The 20000-nt window shown below is 35.0% G+C and overlaps 1 protein-coding gene across 2 annotated transcripts in view; it reads left to right on the top strand.

Moving 5' to 3' along the window:
- Nucleotides 1-20000, top strand: part of LOC137643707 (chymotrypsin-like protease CTRL-1) — a 622302-nt gene that overhangs the window by 585268 nt on the left and 17034 nt on the right. For both annotated transcript variants that reach the window (XM_068376407.1, XM_068376406.1), the window contains exons 6-7: nt 13025-13187; nt 15016-15167. In XM_068376407.1, the coding sequence (XP_068232508.1) occupies nt 13025-13187; nt 15016-15167 (315 nt within the window). The remainder of the gene's footprint in view (nt 1-13024; nt 13188-15015; nt 15168-20000) is intronic.

Genomic DNA, 20000 nt, shown 5'->3' on the forward strand with positions numbered 1-20000 from the left:
ATTAAGTGTTTTTAGAATTCAACTCCCCTTCCTTAATTTCCCCATTCTTGAATCTTCGTTAGATCTGTGCCAGTAGATTATTATTATTATTATTATTATTATTATTGTTATTATTATTATTATTATTATTATTATTAGTAGTAGTAGTAGTAGTAGTAGTAGTAGTAGTAGTAGTAGTAGAGCTACAACCCTAATTGGAAAACCAGGATGCTATAATCCCAAGGGCTCCACTGGGAAAATAGCCCAGTGATGAAAGGAATTAAGGAAATAATTAAACTACAAGAGAAATAATGAAAAATGAATATAAAAAATTTTAAGATCATTAACAACGATAAAATAGATCAAGCATATATAAACTAGAAAGAGAGACTTATGTCATCCTGTTCAACATAAAAAGATAAGAAACTAAGAACTTCAGGAGATAGGATCTATGCTAAGAGAGGACCATACACCAGAGATTACAGAATATTGACATTAGTTACTTTTGTATAAACACACGAATATTTTCGTAATATTCCTGATGGTAATTGACAATTATATACTAACTCAATTTAACCCTTTCAGTGCCAGTGTTGAATTCAACGAAAATTCTGATGTACCTAAATTTTTCAAGACTAACAAATCCTTGCTTGTTGATATTTATTGGAGAGCTCTTATCAAGATCTTTCCAATAAATACCAACCTGTTACTATTTGGGTGTTTAAAAAAGATTTTTTTCTTTTTCAAATTTTTACTCTCACCAATGACAGTGAAATGGTTAATAAATACAGTACAGTTAAGACCTTATACGCATAGGGTTAGTTCACAATATCTTCATTGCTACAGATATCTCCTCCATTTTGGCAATAGTAGGGTAAGATTGTTATGATAGGTGTATTTGTATCTTATGTCATTATAAATCATATGATTAATGTCCATTTGAAAATATCTTGGTAATGATAATGAATTTGAATTCAAGTGAAGTATATCAGCATACTAGGTTGGTTTGCTGTAAGCGATCAGATAAAATCTCTCACCATCACCAACCCGCACTGGCCAGCGTGTTGATGAAAACTGGCCAAACCTCAGACACGAGTTACATTGAAGAAAAAAAAATAGTTTCAGATATTTCTGGACAGACTTAATGAGGAATTTGGAAGTAAAAAATTTCTATTGAATGGTACTTCAATTAGCAATGAGCAACTTATTATTTAAGAGTTAAAAAAAGACATCAAAGTATGATTCAATTCATCGTGTAAAAAAATATCAGTGAATTTAATTGAAACTAGAAAAGCAATCTGAGAGTACAGACCTCCGCCAAGGCAGCTTATTTCTCGAAACCAGCTTGCCTTTCCCAGATCCAGTTTAAACCGTAGGCGTATTTGAAGTATTTGTGACAACCATGTTTGAGGCCTTTGTCCTGCAGTGGACTAGAAACTGCTGCATTTGTTGTTGTTGTTGTCGTTGTTGTAATTGATGTATTTCCCTTGCGTTATAGAACTCATGTAATTATCGATTATTGCAGACTTCTAGTGTATGATAAGTTAATGAAAGAAACACTTTCTTTTGAAAGACATACTTTGAAAGAGTTCATTGTTACATGCAATTTATTCTGCAATTATTGTTATTTTGGAATTTGATACGGAGGGAAATTTTTCATCATATGTTAAAAGTAAAATAGTGATTTTATTAAGATAATTATTATTAAAACGCATCAAATGAATATTAATTTTCAAAGTGTTTGTTGGTAAATATCGAACTTCTTTACATTTCGAATATATTAGTTGGCCATATGCACCAAATTAATATTTATTTTCAAAGCGCCTGTTAGTAAATATCAAAGTTTTTAACGTTTCTAATAAGACAGATGGCCATCAAGAAAAAAAAGGAGCTTCAGTTTATCATATTGAGAAATAAATAAAAATCTGAGCCTTTGTTCTTGAACTTTGCCTGATCGTTCGCCTCTCTTTTTTTCTCTCTTAATCTTGAACAGTTCATTGTTCCTTAACCCTTCCATTTACAGACGATGCTCATTATTTCTATATATAGATCGCTATGACCCCTCAAAGACTCTCTAATCTTCCACCTCCCAAATGTATTTTCTCAATAGGTTGGCTTTTTTTTTGCAAACCAACTTTAGAACGGGATCATTAAGGCTTAAGATATTTGCCCTGAAAAAGAGGGAGAGAAGTTTAATAGATTATAAGGTATAATAAAAGGACGCCATGTTTTTTTTTTTTCCTCCGTGGTGATAACTTTGAGAGAAAAGGGAAACTCATGTTGGTCCCCTTAGACGTTTTTTTTTTTCTTATTTATGGTTCACACAATTTTATTAAAAATGTCTATTCAAACGCAAATGTACTGCTGCCGTTGAGCGCAAACGCACACACACAAGCACGCGCGTGCACACACACACACACATATATATATATATATATATATATATATATATATATATATATATATATATATATATATATATATATATGTATATATATATACATATATATATATACTGTATATATATATACATACATACATATATATATATATATATATATATATATATATATATATATATGTTTGTGTGTGCCTGTGTGTGTTTGTGTGCGAGTGTAGAGTACCTTTGTTTTATATAGGTCCTCAATGTGAGTGTATTTATTAAATGTAAATGCACTTGTGGCATCAGGTATTTCAAGACAATACTTACCTAGTTTCCTTCACCTTTTCCTGTCTGCTAGATTTTACTAGCAGCTGTTTCAGCCACTAACTGGCTATTAGCAGGGCATCCTTATATAATGGCAGTTTATATATACTTTTTAGAAGGAATGTAAAAAAGGGAAAATTTTTACATAAATCATGAGAATATTACCTGAATATTTGGGTCTTCCATGGAACTTCATGTCTTCAGTAATATTTTCAGGAATTTTTATGTAAAGGTTGCCACATTTATTACTTTTTTAATGTTCTAATTTCTTTGCGAGCTGGGTTAGCCTTAGATTTTAAATCTATTCATCTGCTTGTGTGTCTCTTAATATGTTCAGGAATTTTAATGTAAAATTTGTCACTTTTTAATTATTTAATTTCTTAACAAGCTGTGTTAACCTTCAATTTCCCATCTATTATTCTGTTTATGTCTGAGTATCTGTCTGTTACGTATACTTGTCTTACAATTCTTTCTATCCGTCAATATCAATAGGAAGGAAAATATACTCTCTATCCATCAGTATAAACCTGATGGATGCCTTTCCTGCCGCCAACCCTCCCCATTTACCCGGGCTTGGGACCGGCACCAAGTTGAGGCTGAACTCTCTTTTTATAGTCCGATATTTGACAAGTACCGTGAGGGAAAGTTGAAAAGGACTCTGAAGAGAGAGTTCAACCTTAATTTGATGCCGGTCCCAAGCCCGGGTAAATGGGGAGGGTTGGCGGCAGGAAATGCATCCGGCCATGAAAAATTAGTCAAAACAACTATGGTCAGTAAATTAGAATGAAATCGGTGATGAGGTGTGGGACAGAGGTAGATGGAGAAAGCTGACCAGAAACATCGACCCCACATAGAAGTGGGAAAAGATGTAGACAAAGAAGGAGATCCATCAGTATATACCTGACATGCTTACATTGTTGTCACAACTCCCGCTCTTTTCAAATTATCTTTGTGACTTCTTACGCAAATGAAGCAATTTCATACAAAGTTATACTGTCATGCACAGATGTTCATAAACAAGTTTATCTGCCAGGGTGTTTGTTGTGCTTGCTTTGTCTTCACCTTTTCTAGTATGGTGTATAGGTATGCCTTTCTGAGTGGGCCACCCATAATAAGTTTGTTTGCCGTAGGCGATCAGTCAAAAGTCTCCCTCTATCGCCAATCCGCACTGGCCAGCAGAGTGATGATAACTGCCCAAACCCCAGACACGAATAAAGACATGTCTGAGGCCTTTGTCCTGCAGTGGACTAGAAACTGCTGCATTTTCTGTTGTTGCTGTTGTTGGGGGCTGGCGGAAAGCATACATTTCGGTAGCAATGGCAATAAAATGTTTGTTTTTGCAAAGTATTTATAGAATTAATGCTAGTAGTAAAATAGTAAAGATTACTTCAATATAAAAGCAAACCTTTAATTTCTATACATCGAAATACGGAACTCTCTCTCTCTCGTATTTGATTTCACAATTTTGCTGGTTTCATCTCTCTCTCTCTCTCTCTCTCTCTCTCTCTCTCTCTCTCTCTCTCTCTCTCTCTCTCCCGTATATTATTTCACAAATTTGCTGGTTTTATTCTCTCTCTCTCTCTCTCTCTCTCTCTCTCTCTCTCTCTCTCTCTCTCTCTCTCTCTCTCTCTCTCGTATTTTATTTCACAAATTTGCTGGTTTTATTTCTCTCTCTCTCTCTCTCTCTCTCTCTCTCTCTCTCTCTCTCTCTCTCTCTCTCTCTCTCTCTCTCTCTCTCTCTCTCTCTCTTATTTGATTTCACAATTTTGCTGGTTTCATTTCTCTCTCTCTCTCTCTCTCGTATTTGATTTCACAATTTTGCTGGTTTCATTTCTCTCTCTCTCTCTCTCTCGTATTTGATTTCACAATTTTGCTGGTTTCATTTCTCTCTCTCTCTCGTATTTGATTTCACAATTTTACTGGTTTCATTTCTCTCCCTCTCTCTCGCATTTGATTTCACAATTTTGCTGGTTTAATTCTCTCTCTCTCTCTCTCTCTCTCTCTCTCTCTCTCTCTCTCTCTCTCTCTCTCTCTCTCTCTCTCTCTCTCTCTCAACATCTTTCTCTTTAAGCGAACGTTTAGTATTGGATAAACATTATTTCCGTGTCTTTTTCAATTCTTTTTAGCTTACTTCGTAGTGTTTACTCTCCAATCCAATGTTTTCATCTTGCGCCGTGTGTTATGTGTATAGCTTCAATGTTATTGGAGAGAAAACTACTCGACAAGAGGTTGTATTATTGAACAAAAGACGTGGATTGGCACGTTCTGGAGTTATGATGCAACAATACATCTTTTAAGTTGTCGAATATTTTACACATTTTGTTAATATTTCTCTGTCTTTATTCATTAAGTTTACAATTTACTGGTTTTAAATTTTCTTTTTCGGTCTGATTTTCTGTTTTTTTCTCCCATGCCAATTTTCTTATTCCATAGATTCTCAAATACTCGGTTAAGAATTAATATTTTTTTTTTCGAATTAATAACTTTCGTTGTATATAATTTTTCAGGTTTTTTAGCCTAAGTTAAATTTGTCCAGTTGCTAAGGTTGTCTTTGGTGCTTTTTTTGTTCTTATTTTCTTATTTATTATTATTTTTTTTTTTTTTTTTTTGCATTATCAGGTTTTTACCAATTGCCTTATGTTATACAATTTAAATTCTCTTTCGGGATTAATTTTTTTCTCAGGCAATGAAAATTCTCTTGGTGATAGAGGCTTACATTATTGTAAAATAAACACATATTTATAAAAGAAAATTCATGATATACGAATTATGTAATGTGGTGTACTTCTGAATTTTTTCTGATTCCCAAAATATTTTTCTTGATTAAGAAAAAAATTCTCTTTCGTTTCACGCATTCAAATTTTCCCACATTGGATTTTCTCTTAAAACAAACGTTCAGATTTAGAAGCTTGCATTTTTTTTTTTTTTTTTTTTTTTTTTTTTTTTTTTTTTTTTTTTTTTTTAAGATTCTAATTGCCTAATTCGGGCACAATTTTAGATTGTTCCCAATACTGAAAATATTTTTCTAGATAGAGGAAAAAAGTCTCTTTTGGTTCACGCATGCAAATTTTCCACATCGCATTTTCTCTTAAAGCAAACGTCTAGATTTCCTTTAGCGATACGCTTCGATATTCATTTCATCAGATATTCAAATTGTCCCTTGTGTCGCAAGCAAGGCATAAAAGAAATACCTTAAGCCTCTTAGGTCGCGATGGTTAAAATTTTGTCATACCAAGATTTGCGAAACCGCTGACAGAATTCCAATCGGCTTTCCCATCGCCATCGGATTATTTTCAAATTTGAGCGACGTCTCTTGTTTATTAAAGATGACGGCTGTGATCCTCTCTTGAACTCCCAACATTTTGTTCCTTGAGATGCTTCCTGGGCTGCTTGCAACGCTGATGTATGGAATGCTGTTTGTTCTGACGCGAAAGCAAACCTTTTGTCTATTGACATAGGAAAGACTTTAGGTTTGTACATACATACATACATATACCAAGGCACTTCCCACAATTTTGGTGGGTAGCCGACATCAACAATGAAACAAAACAAAAAGGGGACCTCTACTCACTACGTTCCTCCCTGTCTGACAAGGGACTAAACCGAGTTCAGCTGGTACTGCTAGGGTGCCACAGCCCACCCTCCCCCGTTATCCACCACAGATGAAGCTTCATAATGCTGAATCACCTACTGCTGCTACCTCCGCGGTCATCTAAGGCACCGGAGGAAGCAGCAGACGTCTTTAGGTTTGTAGTTAGGAAAAATACAGTTTTAGAAACGAAAATTATGTTGTAACAATTTCGAGTTATAAGATGAAAATATAAATGACCAAAAAGATTATATTGTAAAGACTTCGGATTGCAAAGTTAGGAAAAATACAAATTACTTAAAAATCAAAAAAATTATTGAAACGATTTCGGATTGTAACGAGAGGAAAAATACAAATTAAGAAAATTATATTGTAAATATTTCGGATTGTAAAGATTGGAAAAATAAAAATGACCAAAATAACATATTGTAAAGATTTTTTATTGTAAAGATGGGAAAAGTGCAATTGACTAAAAACACATATTGTAAAGATTTCGGATTGTAAAGATAGAAAAAATACAAATGACTATAAAAATTTTATTGTAAAGATTTCGGATTGTAAAGTTATGAAAAATACAAAGAACTAGAAAAATTATATTGTAAAGATTTCGAATTATAAAGATAGGAAAAGTGCAAATAACTTTAAAAATAAAAATTACATAGTAAGGTTTTAGGATTATAATCATAGTAAAAAGGCAAATGACTTTAAAAAAGAAATTGTAAAGATATCGGATTGTAAAGATTGGAAAATACAATTACTTTTAAATGCAATAATTATATTTTAGCTTTCGGATTGATATCTATGAATTGAGGCGATAGAGTGACGCTGTGGCCGGGGAGAACATTCAACATCGAAATGCGACAAGGGGAAAACCCCGGAGTTCCACAATGAAGGATTTAGAGCAGAGGAGACGTTGCAAAGACTCTTTAGTGATGCTTACAGTGCACCACGTGAACAGACGTTGCAAAGACCCTTTAGTGATGCTTACAGTGCACCACGTGAACAGACGTTGCAAAGACCCTTTAGTGATGCTTACAGTGCACCACGTGAACAGACGTTGCAAAGACCCTTTAGCGATGCTTACAGTGCACCACGTGAACAGACGTTGCAAAGACCCTTTAGCGATGCACAGACGTTGCAAAGATTCTTTAGTGATGCTTACAGTGCACCACGTGAACAGACGTTGCAAAGACCCTTTAGCGATGCTTACAGTGCACCACGTGAACAGACGTTGCAAAGACCCTTTAGCGATGCACAGACGTTGCAAAGATTCTTTAATGATGCTTACAGTGCACCACGTGAACAGACGTTGCAAGGACCCTTTAGTGATGCTTACAGTGCACCACGTGAACAGACGTTGCAAAGACCCTTTAGTGATGCTTACAGTGCACCACGTGAACAGACGTTGCAAAGACTCTTTAGTGATGCTTACAGTGCACCACGTGAACAGACGTTGCAAAGACTCTTTAGTGATGCTTACAGTGCACCACGTGAACAGACGTTGCAAAGACTCTTTAGTGATGCTTACAGTGCACCACGTGAACAGACGTTGCAAAGACTCTTTAGTGATGCTTACAGTGCACCACGTGAACAGACGTTGCAAAGACCCTTTAGTGATGCTTACAGTGCGCCACGTGAACAGACGTTGCAAAGACCCTTTAGTGATGCTTACAGTGCACCACGTGAACAGACGTTGCAAAGACCCTTTAGTGATGCTTACAGTGCACCACGTGAACAGACGTTGCAAAGACCCTTTAGCGATGCTTACAGTGCACCACGTGAACAGACGTTGCAAAGACCCTTTAGTGATGCTTACAGTGCACCACGTGAACAGACGTTGCAAAGACCCTTTAGTGATGCTTACAGTGCACCACGTGAGGGGCAAAAAGAGCACTACTATCCCAATTTCCAGTTGAATGCTGATTTCAAAATATTTTGTATAAATTATTCATTACGTTTCTTGTAGTTTATTTCCTTATTTCCTTTCCTCACTATAGTATTTTTTTTCAGTAAGGCAGATTTGCACCGACCCGCAGGGGTGCCCTTTTAGGTCGAAAAAGTTTCCTGCTCGCTGATTGGTTGGGCAATCCCACATCCTTGCTTGAGGGTTACACCCGGGCACACTGTACTGTCTTGTTTTTCTTTTACTTGTTTTGTTAAAGTTTTTATAGTTTATATATAAATATTTGTTTTGATGTTGCTTTCCTTGGAATATCTTATTTTTCCTGTTTCCTTTCCTCACTGGGCTACTTTCCCTGTTGGGGCCCCCGGGCTTATAGCATCCTGCTTTTCCAACTAGGGATGTTGCTTTTCTTGGAATATCTTATTTTTCCTGTTTCCTTTCCTCACTGGGCTACTTTCCCTGTTGGGGCCCCCGGGCTTATAGCATCCTGCTTTTCCAACTAGGGATGTTGCTTTTCTTGGAATATCTTATTTTTCCTGTTTCCTTTCCTCACTGGGCTACTTTCCCTGTTGGGGCCCCCGGGCTTATAGCATCCTGCTTTTCCAACTAGGGATGTTGCTTTTCTTGGAATATCTTATTTTTCCTGTTTCCTTTCCTCACTGGGCTACTTTCCCTGTTGGGGCCCCCGGGCTTATAGCATCCTGCTTTTCCAACTAGGGATGTTGCTTTTCTTGAAATATCTTATTTTTCCTGTTTCCTTTCCTCACAGGGCTACTATCCCTGTTGGGGGCCCCGGGCTTATAGCATCCTGCTTTTCCAACTAGGGATGTTGCTTTTCTTGGAATATCTTATTTTTCCTGTTTCCTTTCCTCACTGGGCTACTTTCCCTGTTAGGGCCCCCGGGCTTATAGCATCCTGCTTTTCCAACTAGGGTTGTAGCTTAGCAAGTAATAATAATAATAATAATCTCTACGGTCTTTTGCTCTCTCAATTATTTCTTCTTAGTTCTTATTAAATTTGGTCTTAACCTCCCCAATCTATTAGAACTTTGAAACGTCTATCTAAGAACCAGTTGTACAATTCTTTCAGATTTTAAAGAAAATTTCTTGTACAACTCGACAAATCAATCATCAGTATTTCATTAATACAATGAGTATACGAGACCTTTGCTTAGGTTTCATTGCGAATATGAGCTTATCATTCAGTACCATATATTCTTCACAAAGCTTCAGTTTAAAAGTAAGAAAAATCTCTAAAATATCTAGAATTTTTTTACTTCCATGACAAGATATTTTTTACTAATGAAAGTAACATTATGCCATGATAAACCTTAAAGTCTCCTTTTCTTTCTTTTGACTCTAATTCATTTTGCTTCTAATTCAAACATATCTCACTCACCATGGTTAAATACTTAGTTACACGTTTGCCATCATTTCGGTTGTGATCTCATTAGATTCTTGTGTTCCCTTCCTAAACCTTCCAATTCTTCATCTTTTATCTTCATTCTATAACTTAAACCAACCACATCTTCATCTACAGCATTCTGTTCTGGCGTTCTTTCATCCTGAACATTCCTGTTTTCTCCAATTATCAAAAGAGGACTGTAGTTTCTGGAGACAAAATCCTTATCTTTTATTCGTTTATTGTGATAAATATTTGTTCAGTATAATTTTTATCTGCTTATTTCCCTATAATTCTTATCCATATTCTTGTATAGCATATTTTCAGTTAAGTAATAGTACTTCTTACAATCTGTTTTCCTTAACTGAACCTGTCATATTCTAATTTCATCACTTAATGTTTTTATTCCCTCCCTGGTCCTAGCGTAGGTGTTGATCACGTGGATATATGGTCAGTCACTTAATCTAAGTGCCTCAAACTAGAACTGTACATAAAGGCACCTAGGAATAATGTATACTATAGTGTTAGTACTCATGGGATGGTTTTTCCTGTTTATAACATAGTTATGAAATATTTTTGATCACTCCCAGATTCACACTGTTATTTTCAAGATGGCTCTTCTAGCCATGAAACAAGAACTTTGGACCATGTAGACTGACTTAGACAGACAACAACCTTAACAACAAATGCGTCCGTTTATAGTCCACTGCAGGACAAAGGCCTCTGACATGTCCTTATTCATGTCTGGGGTTTGGCCACTCTCCATCACTACATTGTCCTGCTATGGCATTGACACTATCCCTTGGCTCTGTCATTCATGAGAAACCTTTAAACCTAGTCTAATGCGTACATCATATATAAGCATAGATTCTTCATTGGCTTCGTACTAACAAATTCAAATGTCAGCCGTCACTCTTGCATGGGCCTGACGTACTTCCTACACTAAAAGAGATAAGGTTAGTAGGTGTCGGCGACTATTGAATTTGGCTGTACATCATTTGGTAGGCGTTGACTCAACATCATCTGATGATTGTTTATCAGAACTCGTTACATAAATAAGCAAATGAGGTGAGATTTTTCTTCTTGATTTGGTTTGAATGTAAAAGTTGAAGGGGTAATAGTCAGTGTACCGGAATGCTCCGTAGTAATATATTCATTTAGCTTAATTAGTTTTCAGCTGCCAAAGAAAGTTTTTTGCTCGCACAGTAAAAGAAATATTTTGAATTCTGTATGAGATCACTTTTATTAGCCTCAACAAACTTAATCAAAAGTGCCTCAAACTAGAACTGTACACAAAGGCACCTAGGAGTAATGTGTACTAAAGTGTTGGTATTTATGAGGTGGATTTTCCTGTATATTACGTAGGTATGAAATATTTATCAACACTCCCAGATTCATATTATTGTCAGGATGGCCATTCAAGCCACGAAACAAGAACTCCGAACTATGTAGACTGGCAACAACAGCAACGATAACACCAAATACAGCCGTTTCTAGTTAACTGCAGAAAAAAAAGGTCTCAGACATATCTATTTATGTCTGGGGTCTGGCCAGTTTTCATCACCACGCTGACCAGTGCGGATTGATGATGGTGGGAGACTTTTGTCTGATCACTCTTAGCAAACCAACCTAGTATGGGTGGTCCTAACTGTCACAGCTGTACTGATCATGGCAATACGTAAACGCTTTTACCACGTTAAGGTATCCCCACTCATCAATTAGATTAGAAGATAGCTGTAAATTTTTAGACATCCCATCACCTCTACGCCCATCAATCCTTCATATACTTTTTCATGTTGCTGATACCACAGCTGCCACCTGGAACTGTAATTCGATTTGGTTCATTTCAAAACTAGGGCATTTTAGTTTTCATATGAAGAGTAATTGTTTCTGACCCATTTTTCACTTCTAACGTGCTAAGCGTCTTCTTTTTCCTCTTGAAATTACACGAGTGGTACCATGTTGCTCAGCCAGATAACTGATATATCTTTTATCCCTGAGATTCGTTGAAATCAACGAAGTATTACATAATTATTTGGAATAATACACACACACACACACACATATATATATATATCTATATATATATATATATCTATATATATATATATATATATATATATATATATATATATATATATATATATATATATATATATGTATATATATATATATAAATATGCATATATATATGTATATATATGAATATATATATAAATGAATAAATATATATATATATGCATATATATACATACATACATACATACATACATATATATATATATATATATATATATATATATATATACATACATAAATACATACATACATACATGTGTACAAATTCTGTTATATATATATATATATATATACATATATATATATATATATATATATATATATATATATATATATATATATATATATATATATATATATATACAAATATGCAACCGAAAAAATTACTCCCTTATTCACTCTGTCGTGGTAATCTTCTATGAATTATGCTTTGAACCTTTGATTTCTCACGGTCATCTCCCACACACGAAGTATTATTGATGTGTTTGTGAGCCATTTAAGGATAATCAAGTGTCATTATCGCTCTTCTCCCATCCTCCCCGGGGAAATTAACGTGATCTTGCCACTTAATTATAGCAATCAGATCCCTTAATTGCTAGATACAGATATAGAGTGAGGATTACTATATGTTGGAAAGGGTTGTTACTATTTTTATGTTTTTTTATTATGATGGTAGCTTTTTGGTTGCTTGGGGGTACACTCGGGCACACTATTCTGTCTTATTTCTTTCTCTTGTTTTTATTCTGAAGTTTTTATAGTTTATATATGAAATATTTATTTTAATGTTGTTACTATTCTTATGATATTTTATTTCAAGTGTACCTTATTTCTATTGTAGTTTATTACCTTGTTTCCTTTCCTCACTGGGTTATTTTTCCCTGTTTCACCCCTTGGGCTTATAGCATCCTGTTCTCTTGTAGTTTATATATTTCCTTATTTCCTTTCCTCACTGGGCTATTTCTCCCTGTTGGAGCCCTTGGGCTTATAGCATCCTGTCCTCTTGTAGTTTATATATTTCCTTATTTCCTTTCCTCACTGGGCTATTTTTTTCTGTTGGAGCCCTTGGTCTTATAGCATCCTAATCTTGTGTAGTTTATATATTTCCTTATTTCCTTTCCTCACTGGGCTATTTTTTTCTGTTGGAGCCCTTGGTCTTATAGCATCCTAATCTTGTGTAGTTTATATATTTCCTTATTTCCTTTCCTCACTGGGTTGTTTTTTCCCTGTTTGAGCCCTTAGGCTTATAGCATACTGCTTATCCAACTAAGGTTATAGCTTAGATAATAATAATAATAATAATAATAATAATAATAATAATAATAATAATAATAATAATAATAATAATAACAACTTTGTCCACTTGCAGTTCGACAACTCCACGCTGGTGAACGACATCGCGTTGTTGCAGCTCGAGCGGCCTGCCAGACGCAAGGCCAACATCGACGCTGTCTGTATGCCCAAAAAGAACGATTTTCTGGAAGGGGTCACCACCAGGTGTTTTGTCACGGGATGGGGAAGGAAGGATGAAGGTAAGTAGCACTGTTGTCTCACGTAATTATTCGGGAAATCGTAATTGACGCTTTCCCTATGTTGACGATCTTATGAAACTGTTGTTAAAGTTTGTACTTATAATGTTTTCTTCCAACTTATTAGTTAATGAGGGATGTCAATCAATGTCTTAATTCGTGATGCTTTATAATGATTTAGAAAATTTAGAAAATCAGAGTACTTTTTGTGCCGTTTCTAATGATGACATTGATTTGAAATTTACAGGTTAAAGAAAAAGAATATTGAACGTAAATTGTTGCATGGAGGCAATTTTGTAGTTTAGAATTTGAATTAAGGTAGCTAGTTGCCATTACCAACGTAAAAAAAAAGAGAGAGAGAGAGAGAGAGAGAGAGAGAGAGAGAGAGAGAGAGAGAGAGAGAGAGAGAGAGAGAGAGAGAGAGAGAGAGAGAGAGAGAGAGAGAGAGAATCGGGAAAAGTGAGTCACATTACGTCAGTAGATTCTCAGAGAAGGTCAATGATTTTAATTTTCCTGCTGTGAAGTGTGACAGTTTGTTCCAGATTTTTTCTGAAAAGAAGAAATTTCCACCAGCTTACTCCTCAGCCAGAAAAAAAAAGTTAAAACCCCCATTAGAAATTGAAAATAAAGGCGTAAAGTTTGTCGGTGAAAGGTGTCATTTTTATGATATATTTGTGAGTTTTGAATTTTTCATATAAAGAGAAGTTTGGAGATGGAATGTTAAAGTGAAAACATTCTTTGTTTATTTGTTCATCAATCTGCTTTCTTGCAGATGCTTTTAGTACATCTCATTGCCTTTTTTAGGACCAAAAATATTTTCGTGAACATTGTCAATTAAAGAAACGGAAATCTTAGAACTAGTTTTAAAATGTTTAATGATTTTAGATCGACATCTCATTGCCTATTTTTAGGACCAAAAATATTTTCATGAGCATCGTCGATTAAAGAAACGGAAATTTTAGAACTAGTTTTAAAATGTGTAATGATTTTAGATCGACATCACATTGCCTTTTTTTAGGACCAAAAATATTTTCATGACCATTTTCTCTTAAAGTAACTGAAATTTTAAAATTAGTTTAAAGATTTTTAATGATTTTAGATTGAGATCTCATTGGCTTTTTTAGGACCAAAAATATTTTCATAACCATTATCTCTTAAAGTAACTGAAATTTTAAAATTAGTTTAAAAATGTTTAATGATTTTAGATTGAGATCTCATTGGCTTTTTTAGGACCAAAAATATTTTCATAACCATTATCTCTTAAAGTAACTGAAATTTTAAAATTAGTTTAAAAATGTTTAATGATTTTAGATTGAGATCTCATTGGCCTCTTCTCAGAGATCGGTAACTTGATGCAATCTAATGATTGGGAGTGGCTTCTAATACGACTAGACATTGGGTAACTGATTTCAAAACTAAGAAAATAAAATAAACGATACATAAGTTTAACCCATTTGGTAAACCTATACCCAAATCATTGGATAGAAAGCTAAGGTAGAAAAGTGGTACAGATAGCTAAAAACGAGGCATCGAATCATACTATTTTTTTATCCATCTATTATTTCCTGTGATAGTTCCCTTGTATTCTAAAAGCAAAGTATATGAATTATTATCTTCTTACTAACGTAAATATGAACATATCTTACTGAATGTAAATATAAACACGTCTTACTTAATGTAAATATACGCATGAAAATCAAATATATATGATGGGTCTTCAAGTGAATAAATTATATTTTTAGTTCTCTCTTTCCTTATTTCATCCAGTATTCCATTTGGAAAAATTATAATGTGAAAAGTGTGGATTTTAATACTTCGATTCTTCCAACAGCGTCGGAACACAGCGTAGTGCTGAAGGAGATCAACGTTCCCCTGTGGAGTAATCCCACTTGTCAGAACGCCCTCAGGGATCAGTTTGGTCCAGGATACTCGTTGCCCACTACAGCTCTTTGTGCAGGCGCAGAAGGGCGAGATGCTTGCGACGTAAGTATATGTTTGATTATGTATTGGTCCGTTAGACAAGGACAAAGAACGCGATAAGAATGCTAAGGTGTATAATGGGAATATCACTGATTGGAAGATTGGAAAATGATAAAACCAGAGGAATGGCAGGCGTAGTAAAGATTACAGAGTGAAAAGGGTGTCACGACTGAGATGGTGTGGGCACTTGTTGAGGATGGATGATCGGGAAGGAGTGAGAGGGTCATAGAAGGAACCTGTTAGGGGATAAGATTGAGAGGGAGGCAGAAAATTAGATGGCGAGATAGGGTGAAGGGTGATACGGAGAGAAGAGGAGGCATTGGAGAGGGCGCATCAGGCAACCGACCCCTTAATGTAGGGACAGCGGTGGGAAAGAAGTTGAAGGACAAAGGATAAGAAGCTGTGCTGACAGTAGACCATCTTTAACAAAAGTGAAAGACAGAAATCACAATCAACCCTTTCACAAAACTATTGTGCTATATGCTCTTCTACTTTCCACCTTATCAAATCCGCTGTATAGCAAGGTCGGCCACTCAAGTCTAACTTTCTCCATCTATTTCTATTTCTTGTATTTTTCCTTTCACACAGTCCACTCTCACCCATATCCCTCCTCACCACATCCATCCATTTGATCCGCTGTGCGCCCTACACTTCTCCTCCCCATCACTGTTTTTAGATCTTATATTAATTGGTTCCACCTCCTTTCTTATTACATGGCCATGGTATCTCAAACGAGCTTCCTTAGCCTTCTCTTTTACATTACATACACCACACATTCTTCTTATATCTCGAATCAACATGCTTTCCATTAGTGATATTCCATCAACCCATTTCACCATCCTTATCTCCCTCCTATTTCCTCTTGATTAAGTCTCTAGGGCATTGTCCTTCCAGATAGGGTAATGTCACTGTCCCTTGCCTCTGCCATTCATGAGTTGCCTTTAAATGCTTAATTGCCCAAGTTTCTGCCCCATATTATATCACGGGCCTTTACCATTCTTCATTTTGAGCCTTAATTGCATTTTCTTGTCTAAAACAACAACAATTGCTTCTCTCCATTTTTACCACACTTCTATCACTCTCTGTCTCACTGCTTACTTAGTATCTCCTTCCTATGTTATTATTGATTCCAAGTATTTAAACTCATTATTCTGTTTTAGCACTGTACTATCTTTCATCTGAATGTTTACCTCTTCATGTCCTTCCCTACTGCTAGTCATTAGTTCTGTATTTCTAATGTTCACCTTCAATCCTTTCCTTTGTAGGGCCACTTTTCATGCTATAAACCTTCTTGCAGTTCTTCTACTGCTACAATGAGTAAATCATCAGCAAACATCAGTTCCCACAATTCTTTGTGATTCCTTAATTCAGCGAGGAATAGGAATGGATTTGGAGCAGATCATCCCTAATGGAGGCCAACCTCCACAGGGAGTGCCTCAGTCTCCCCATATTTTGCCTATACCTTGGTTTTCGCCCTTCTACATATTCCCACTAACCTTACCAACTTTTCAGGTACCCCTCTCTTTCTCCAATACCAACAGACTAACCTTCTTCGTACTTTGTTATATGCCTTTGCGAGATCCACAATACACATATAAACTTTCCTGTTTCCTTTTAGGTACATCTCTTGGACATGTCTTACTATAAAGATAGCATCCACTGTGATCTTTCCTCTCATAAACCCAATCTGATACTCATGTATATCCATCAGCTCTCTTAACTTTCCTTCTACTATTCTTTCTAAGATCTTGAAAAGAGGCTCCAAGAACTTTATTGCTCTGATTTCCCCCACAGTTTAACAGTCTCATTTTTTGTTTATACAATTAATCCTCCAACTATCTTCCCAGTCCCTTGGCAGCATTTCCTTTACATCCCTGATCTTTTCAAATAGTTTGTGCGCACATTCTTAGCCTAGATTTTCAAAATGTCCTAATCCATTCTATTGTTACCTCTGACTTTCCTGCAACTTTATTTACTTTTCATTTCTTTATAGTATTCTTGACTTCACTCTCTCTGATATTTGCTATTGGTCCTTCTAGTGGAGGAACACTTTCCATTTCTTCACACTCATTGTCGGTGTTTAATAGATGTGAAAAAAAAATAGTCTTTCCATCATCCCTTGACTTCTTCTTCCTCAATTATTGAGGTATTATTAAAATAGTTCCATTGTCATCTTTAATAATTCCTACCTGTCTTTTTTGGTCGCTTCTGCAATACTGTTAATTATTTTTAATCCATCTAAATTCCTCACTAGTTTGGTAGTTATCATCTTTCCTTCTGGCTATACTCTTATCTTTCACAGCTTTGAACTTCGTAATTCTACCAACAAGTTTCTTTTTCCTGTTTGTTACCACGTGTCCTCCCACACACCTCTGCTGCTGTTGGTACCAAAATCTGTTTCAAAATATCCCATAACTCTTCAGGCGTTTATGATATTACATTCTCATATTTCTCTGATATGTGCTAATTTGAAGCAATCATTTAATATTAGTGATATGACCAAATTAACTTTGTGTCTAAATTGTTTTTATTTTATAATGAAAGGATTTCCCAATTTCTTGTCTGCTATATAGCATGAATTCAATTTCAAATCGGAATTATCTTTGAATTTACGTAGGTTGCTTCCACGTCATACATTTCGTCATTAACACTTTGTGTCTAAATTGTTTTTATTTTAAAATGCAAGGATTTCCCAATTTCTTGTCTGCTATTTAGCATGAATTCAATTTCAAATTGGAATTATCTTTGAATTTACGTAGGTTGCTTCCACGTCATACATTTCGTCATTAACATTGATTTTGATGAAGGTTAACACAGCATTCTGAGTAAATAAATATTTTTCCAATTACGTTTATACTGTCAAAATAAGTTTACTAATTCGAAATGGTGCCATAGGTGAAAGCACATCTGTTTATTAAAAATCCTCCGGAAATAATTTTTTTATTTACACATGGTATACGACACATGCAAGAGCTTTTAGATTCTCTACAAGATTTATTTACTATATTCCCATTTTAGTTTTTCCTTTTATCTAATTACTTTGTACATGCGACGAGTAATTATTTTAAGTCAAGTGTCATATATTCATACATTTTTGCGGAATATTTTTGCTAAAAAATCCAAGAAAAATATTTTTGTCGAAAAAGCTTGCAAAATTGTTTTGACTTGTATTAGATTCAGCAAATTCTTGTAAATGAAAACAGACTTTTAGAATTATTATTGTACAGTAACTCAATATTCACTTCCCAAATTTTTTTTTTCTTAATATCGTTCATAGACATTATTCTTTCAATTTATAGCATATGTTGTTATCTCGTTCAATATACCTGTTGAGTTTTGGTTAAAGTAACGCTGTGTTCAATATACCTGTTGACGTTTGGTTAAAGTAACGCTGTGTTCAATTATACCCGTTGACTTTTGGTTAAAGTAACGCTGTGTTCAATATACCTGTTGACTTTTGGTTAAAGTAACTCTGTCAGTTCGAATAAAAAAACCTTCCTTTATCAATTCTTTTAGAGCATGGCGTTTAAAGTGGAAATGGTTGTTGTACGTAAATTTGTCTTCTCCAGTTTCCCTTGTCAGTCTCTCTCTCTCTCTCTCTCTCTCTCTCTCTCTCTCTCTCTCTCTCTCTCTCTCTCTCTCTCTCTCTCTCTCTCTCTCTCTCTCTGGCAAATAGTTTTAATGATTTTTTTGCCTTTTATGTCATGGACGAATAAGCACAATTATGAAGTATGTTATATTGAATATTATCTTCAGTATTATTTACAGTATAACCAACAATAATAGTTTCAAATAATGATAAAAAAAAAAATATTTCATTTCACCAGTAGTATTTAGATTCATGAATCTTTAAAATGTTTTTATTCCCGCATTTTTTCCTTGATATTTTCCTCGATTACATTTGATTCAATTTATCCAAAGCCATACGCAATCTCGATTTGTTTGATCATCAAACAATGGCTTTTAGGAGGTAGTAGGTTGGCCAGGGCACCAGCCACCCGTTGAGATACTACCGCTAGAGAGTTAGAGGGTCCTTTGACTGGCCAGCCAGTACTACATTGGATCCTTGTCTCTGGTTACGGTTCTTTCCCTTTGCCTACTCAGACAACGAATAGTCTGGCCTATTCTTTACAGATTCTCTTCTGTCCTCATATACCTGACAACACTGAGATTACCAAACAATTCTTCTCCACCCAAGGGGTTAACTACTGCAGTGTAATTGTTCAGTGGCTACTTTCTTCTTGGTGAGGGTAGAGGAGACTTTCTAGCTCTGGTAAGCAGCTCTTCTAGGAGAAGGATACTCCAAAATCAAACCATTGTTCTCTAGTCTTGGGTATCACTATAGCCTCTGTACCATGATCTTCCACTGTCTTGGGTTTAGAGCTCTCTTGCTTGAGGGTACACTCTGGCACACTGTTCTATCTAGTTTCTCTTCCTCTTATTTTGTTGAAGTTTTTATTGTTTATATAGGAAATATTTATTTTAATGTTATTACTATTCTTAAAATATTTTATTTTTCCTTGTTCCCTTTCCTCACTGGGCTATTTTCCCTGTTGGGGCCCCTGGGCTTATAGCATCCTGCTTTTCCAACTAGGGTTGTAGCTTAGCATTTAATAATAGCATTTAATGATAATAATAATAATAATAATAATAATAATAATAATAATAATAATAATAATAATAATAATAATAGAGTCTGCGTATCGAGGCCTCTTATTTATGGTTCAGAGAACATAGAAATTGGGTCAACAACGTTTGAAAAGTGGTATTTTCAAAAGTCTTTTATCTTTAGGTAAATTAGTTGGCTGATACAACTTTTAATTCTATTTAGATTTT

This window comes from Palaemon carinicauda, chromosome 7, assembly GCF_036898095.1.
Source record: "Palaemon carinicauda isolate YSFRI2023 chromosome 7, ASM3689809v2, whole genome shotgun sequence".
NCBI classification, from domain to species: domain Eukaryota; kingdom Metazoa; phylum Arthropoda; class Malacostraca; order Decapoda; family Palaemonidae; genus Palaemon; species Palaemon carinicauda.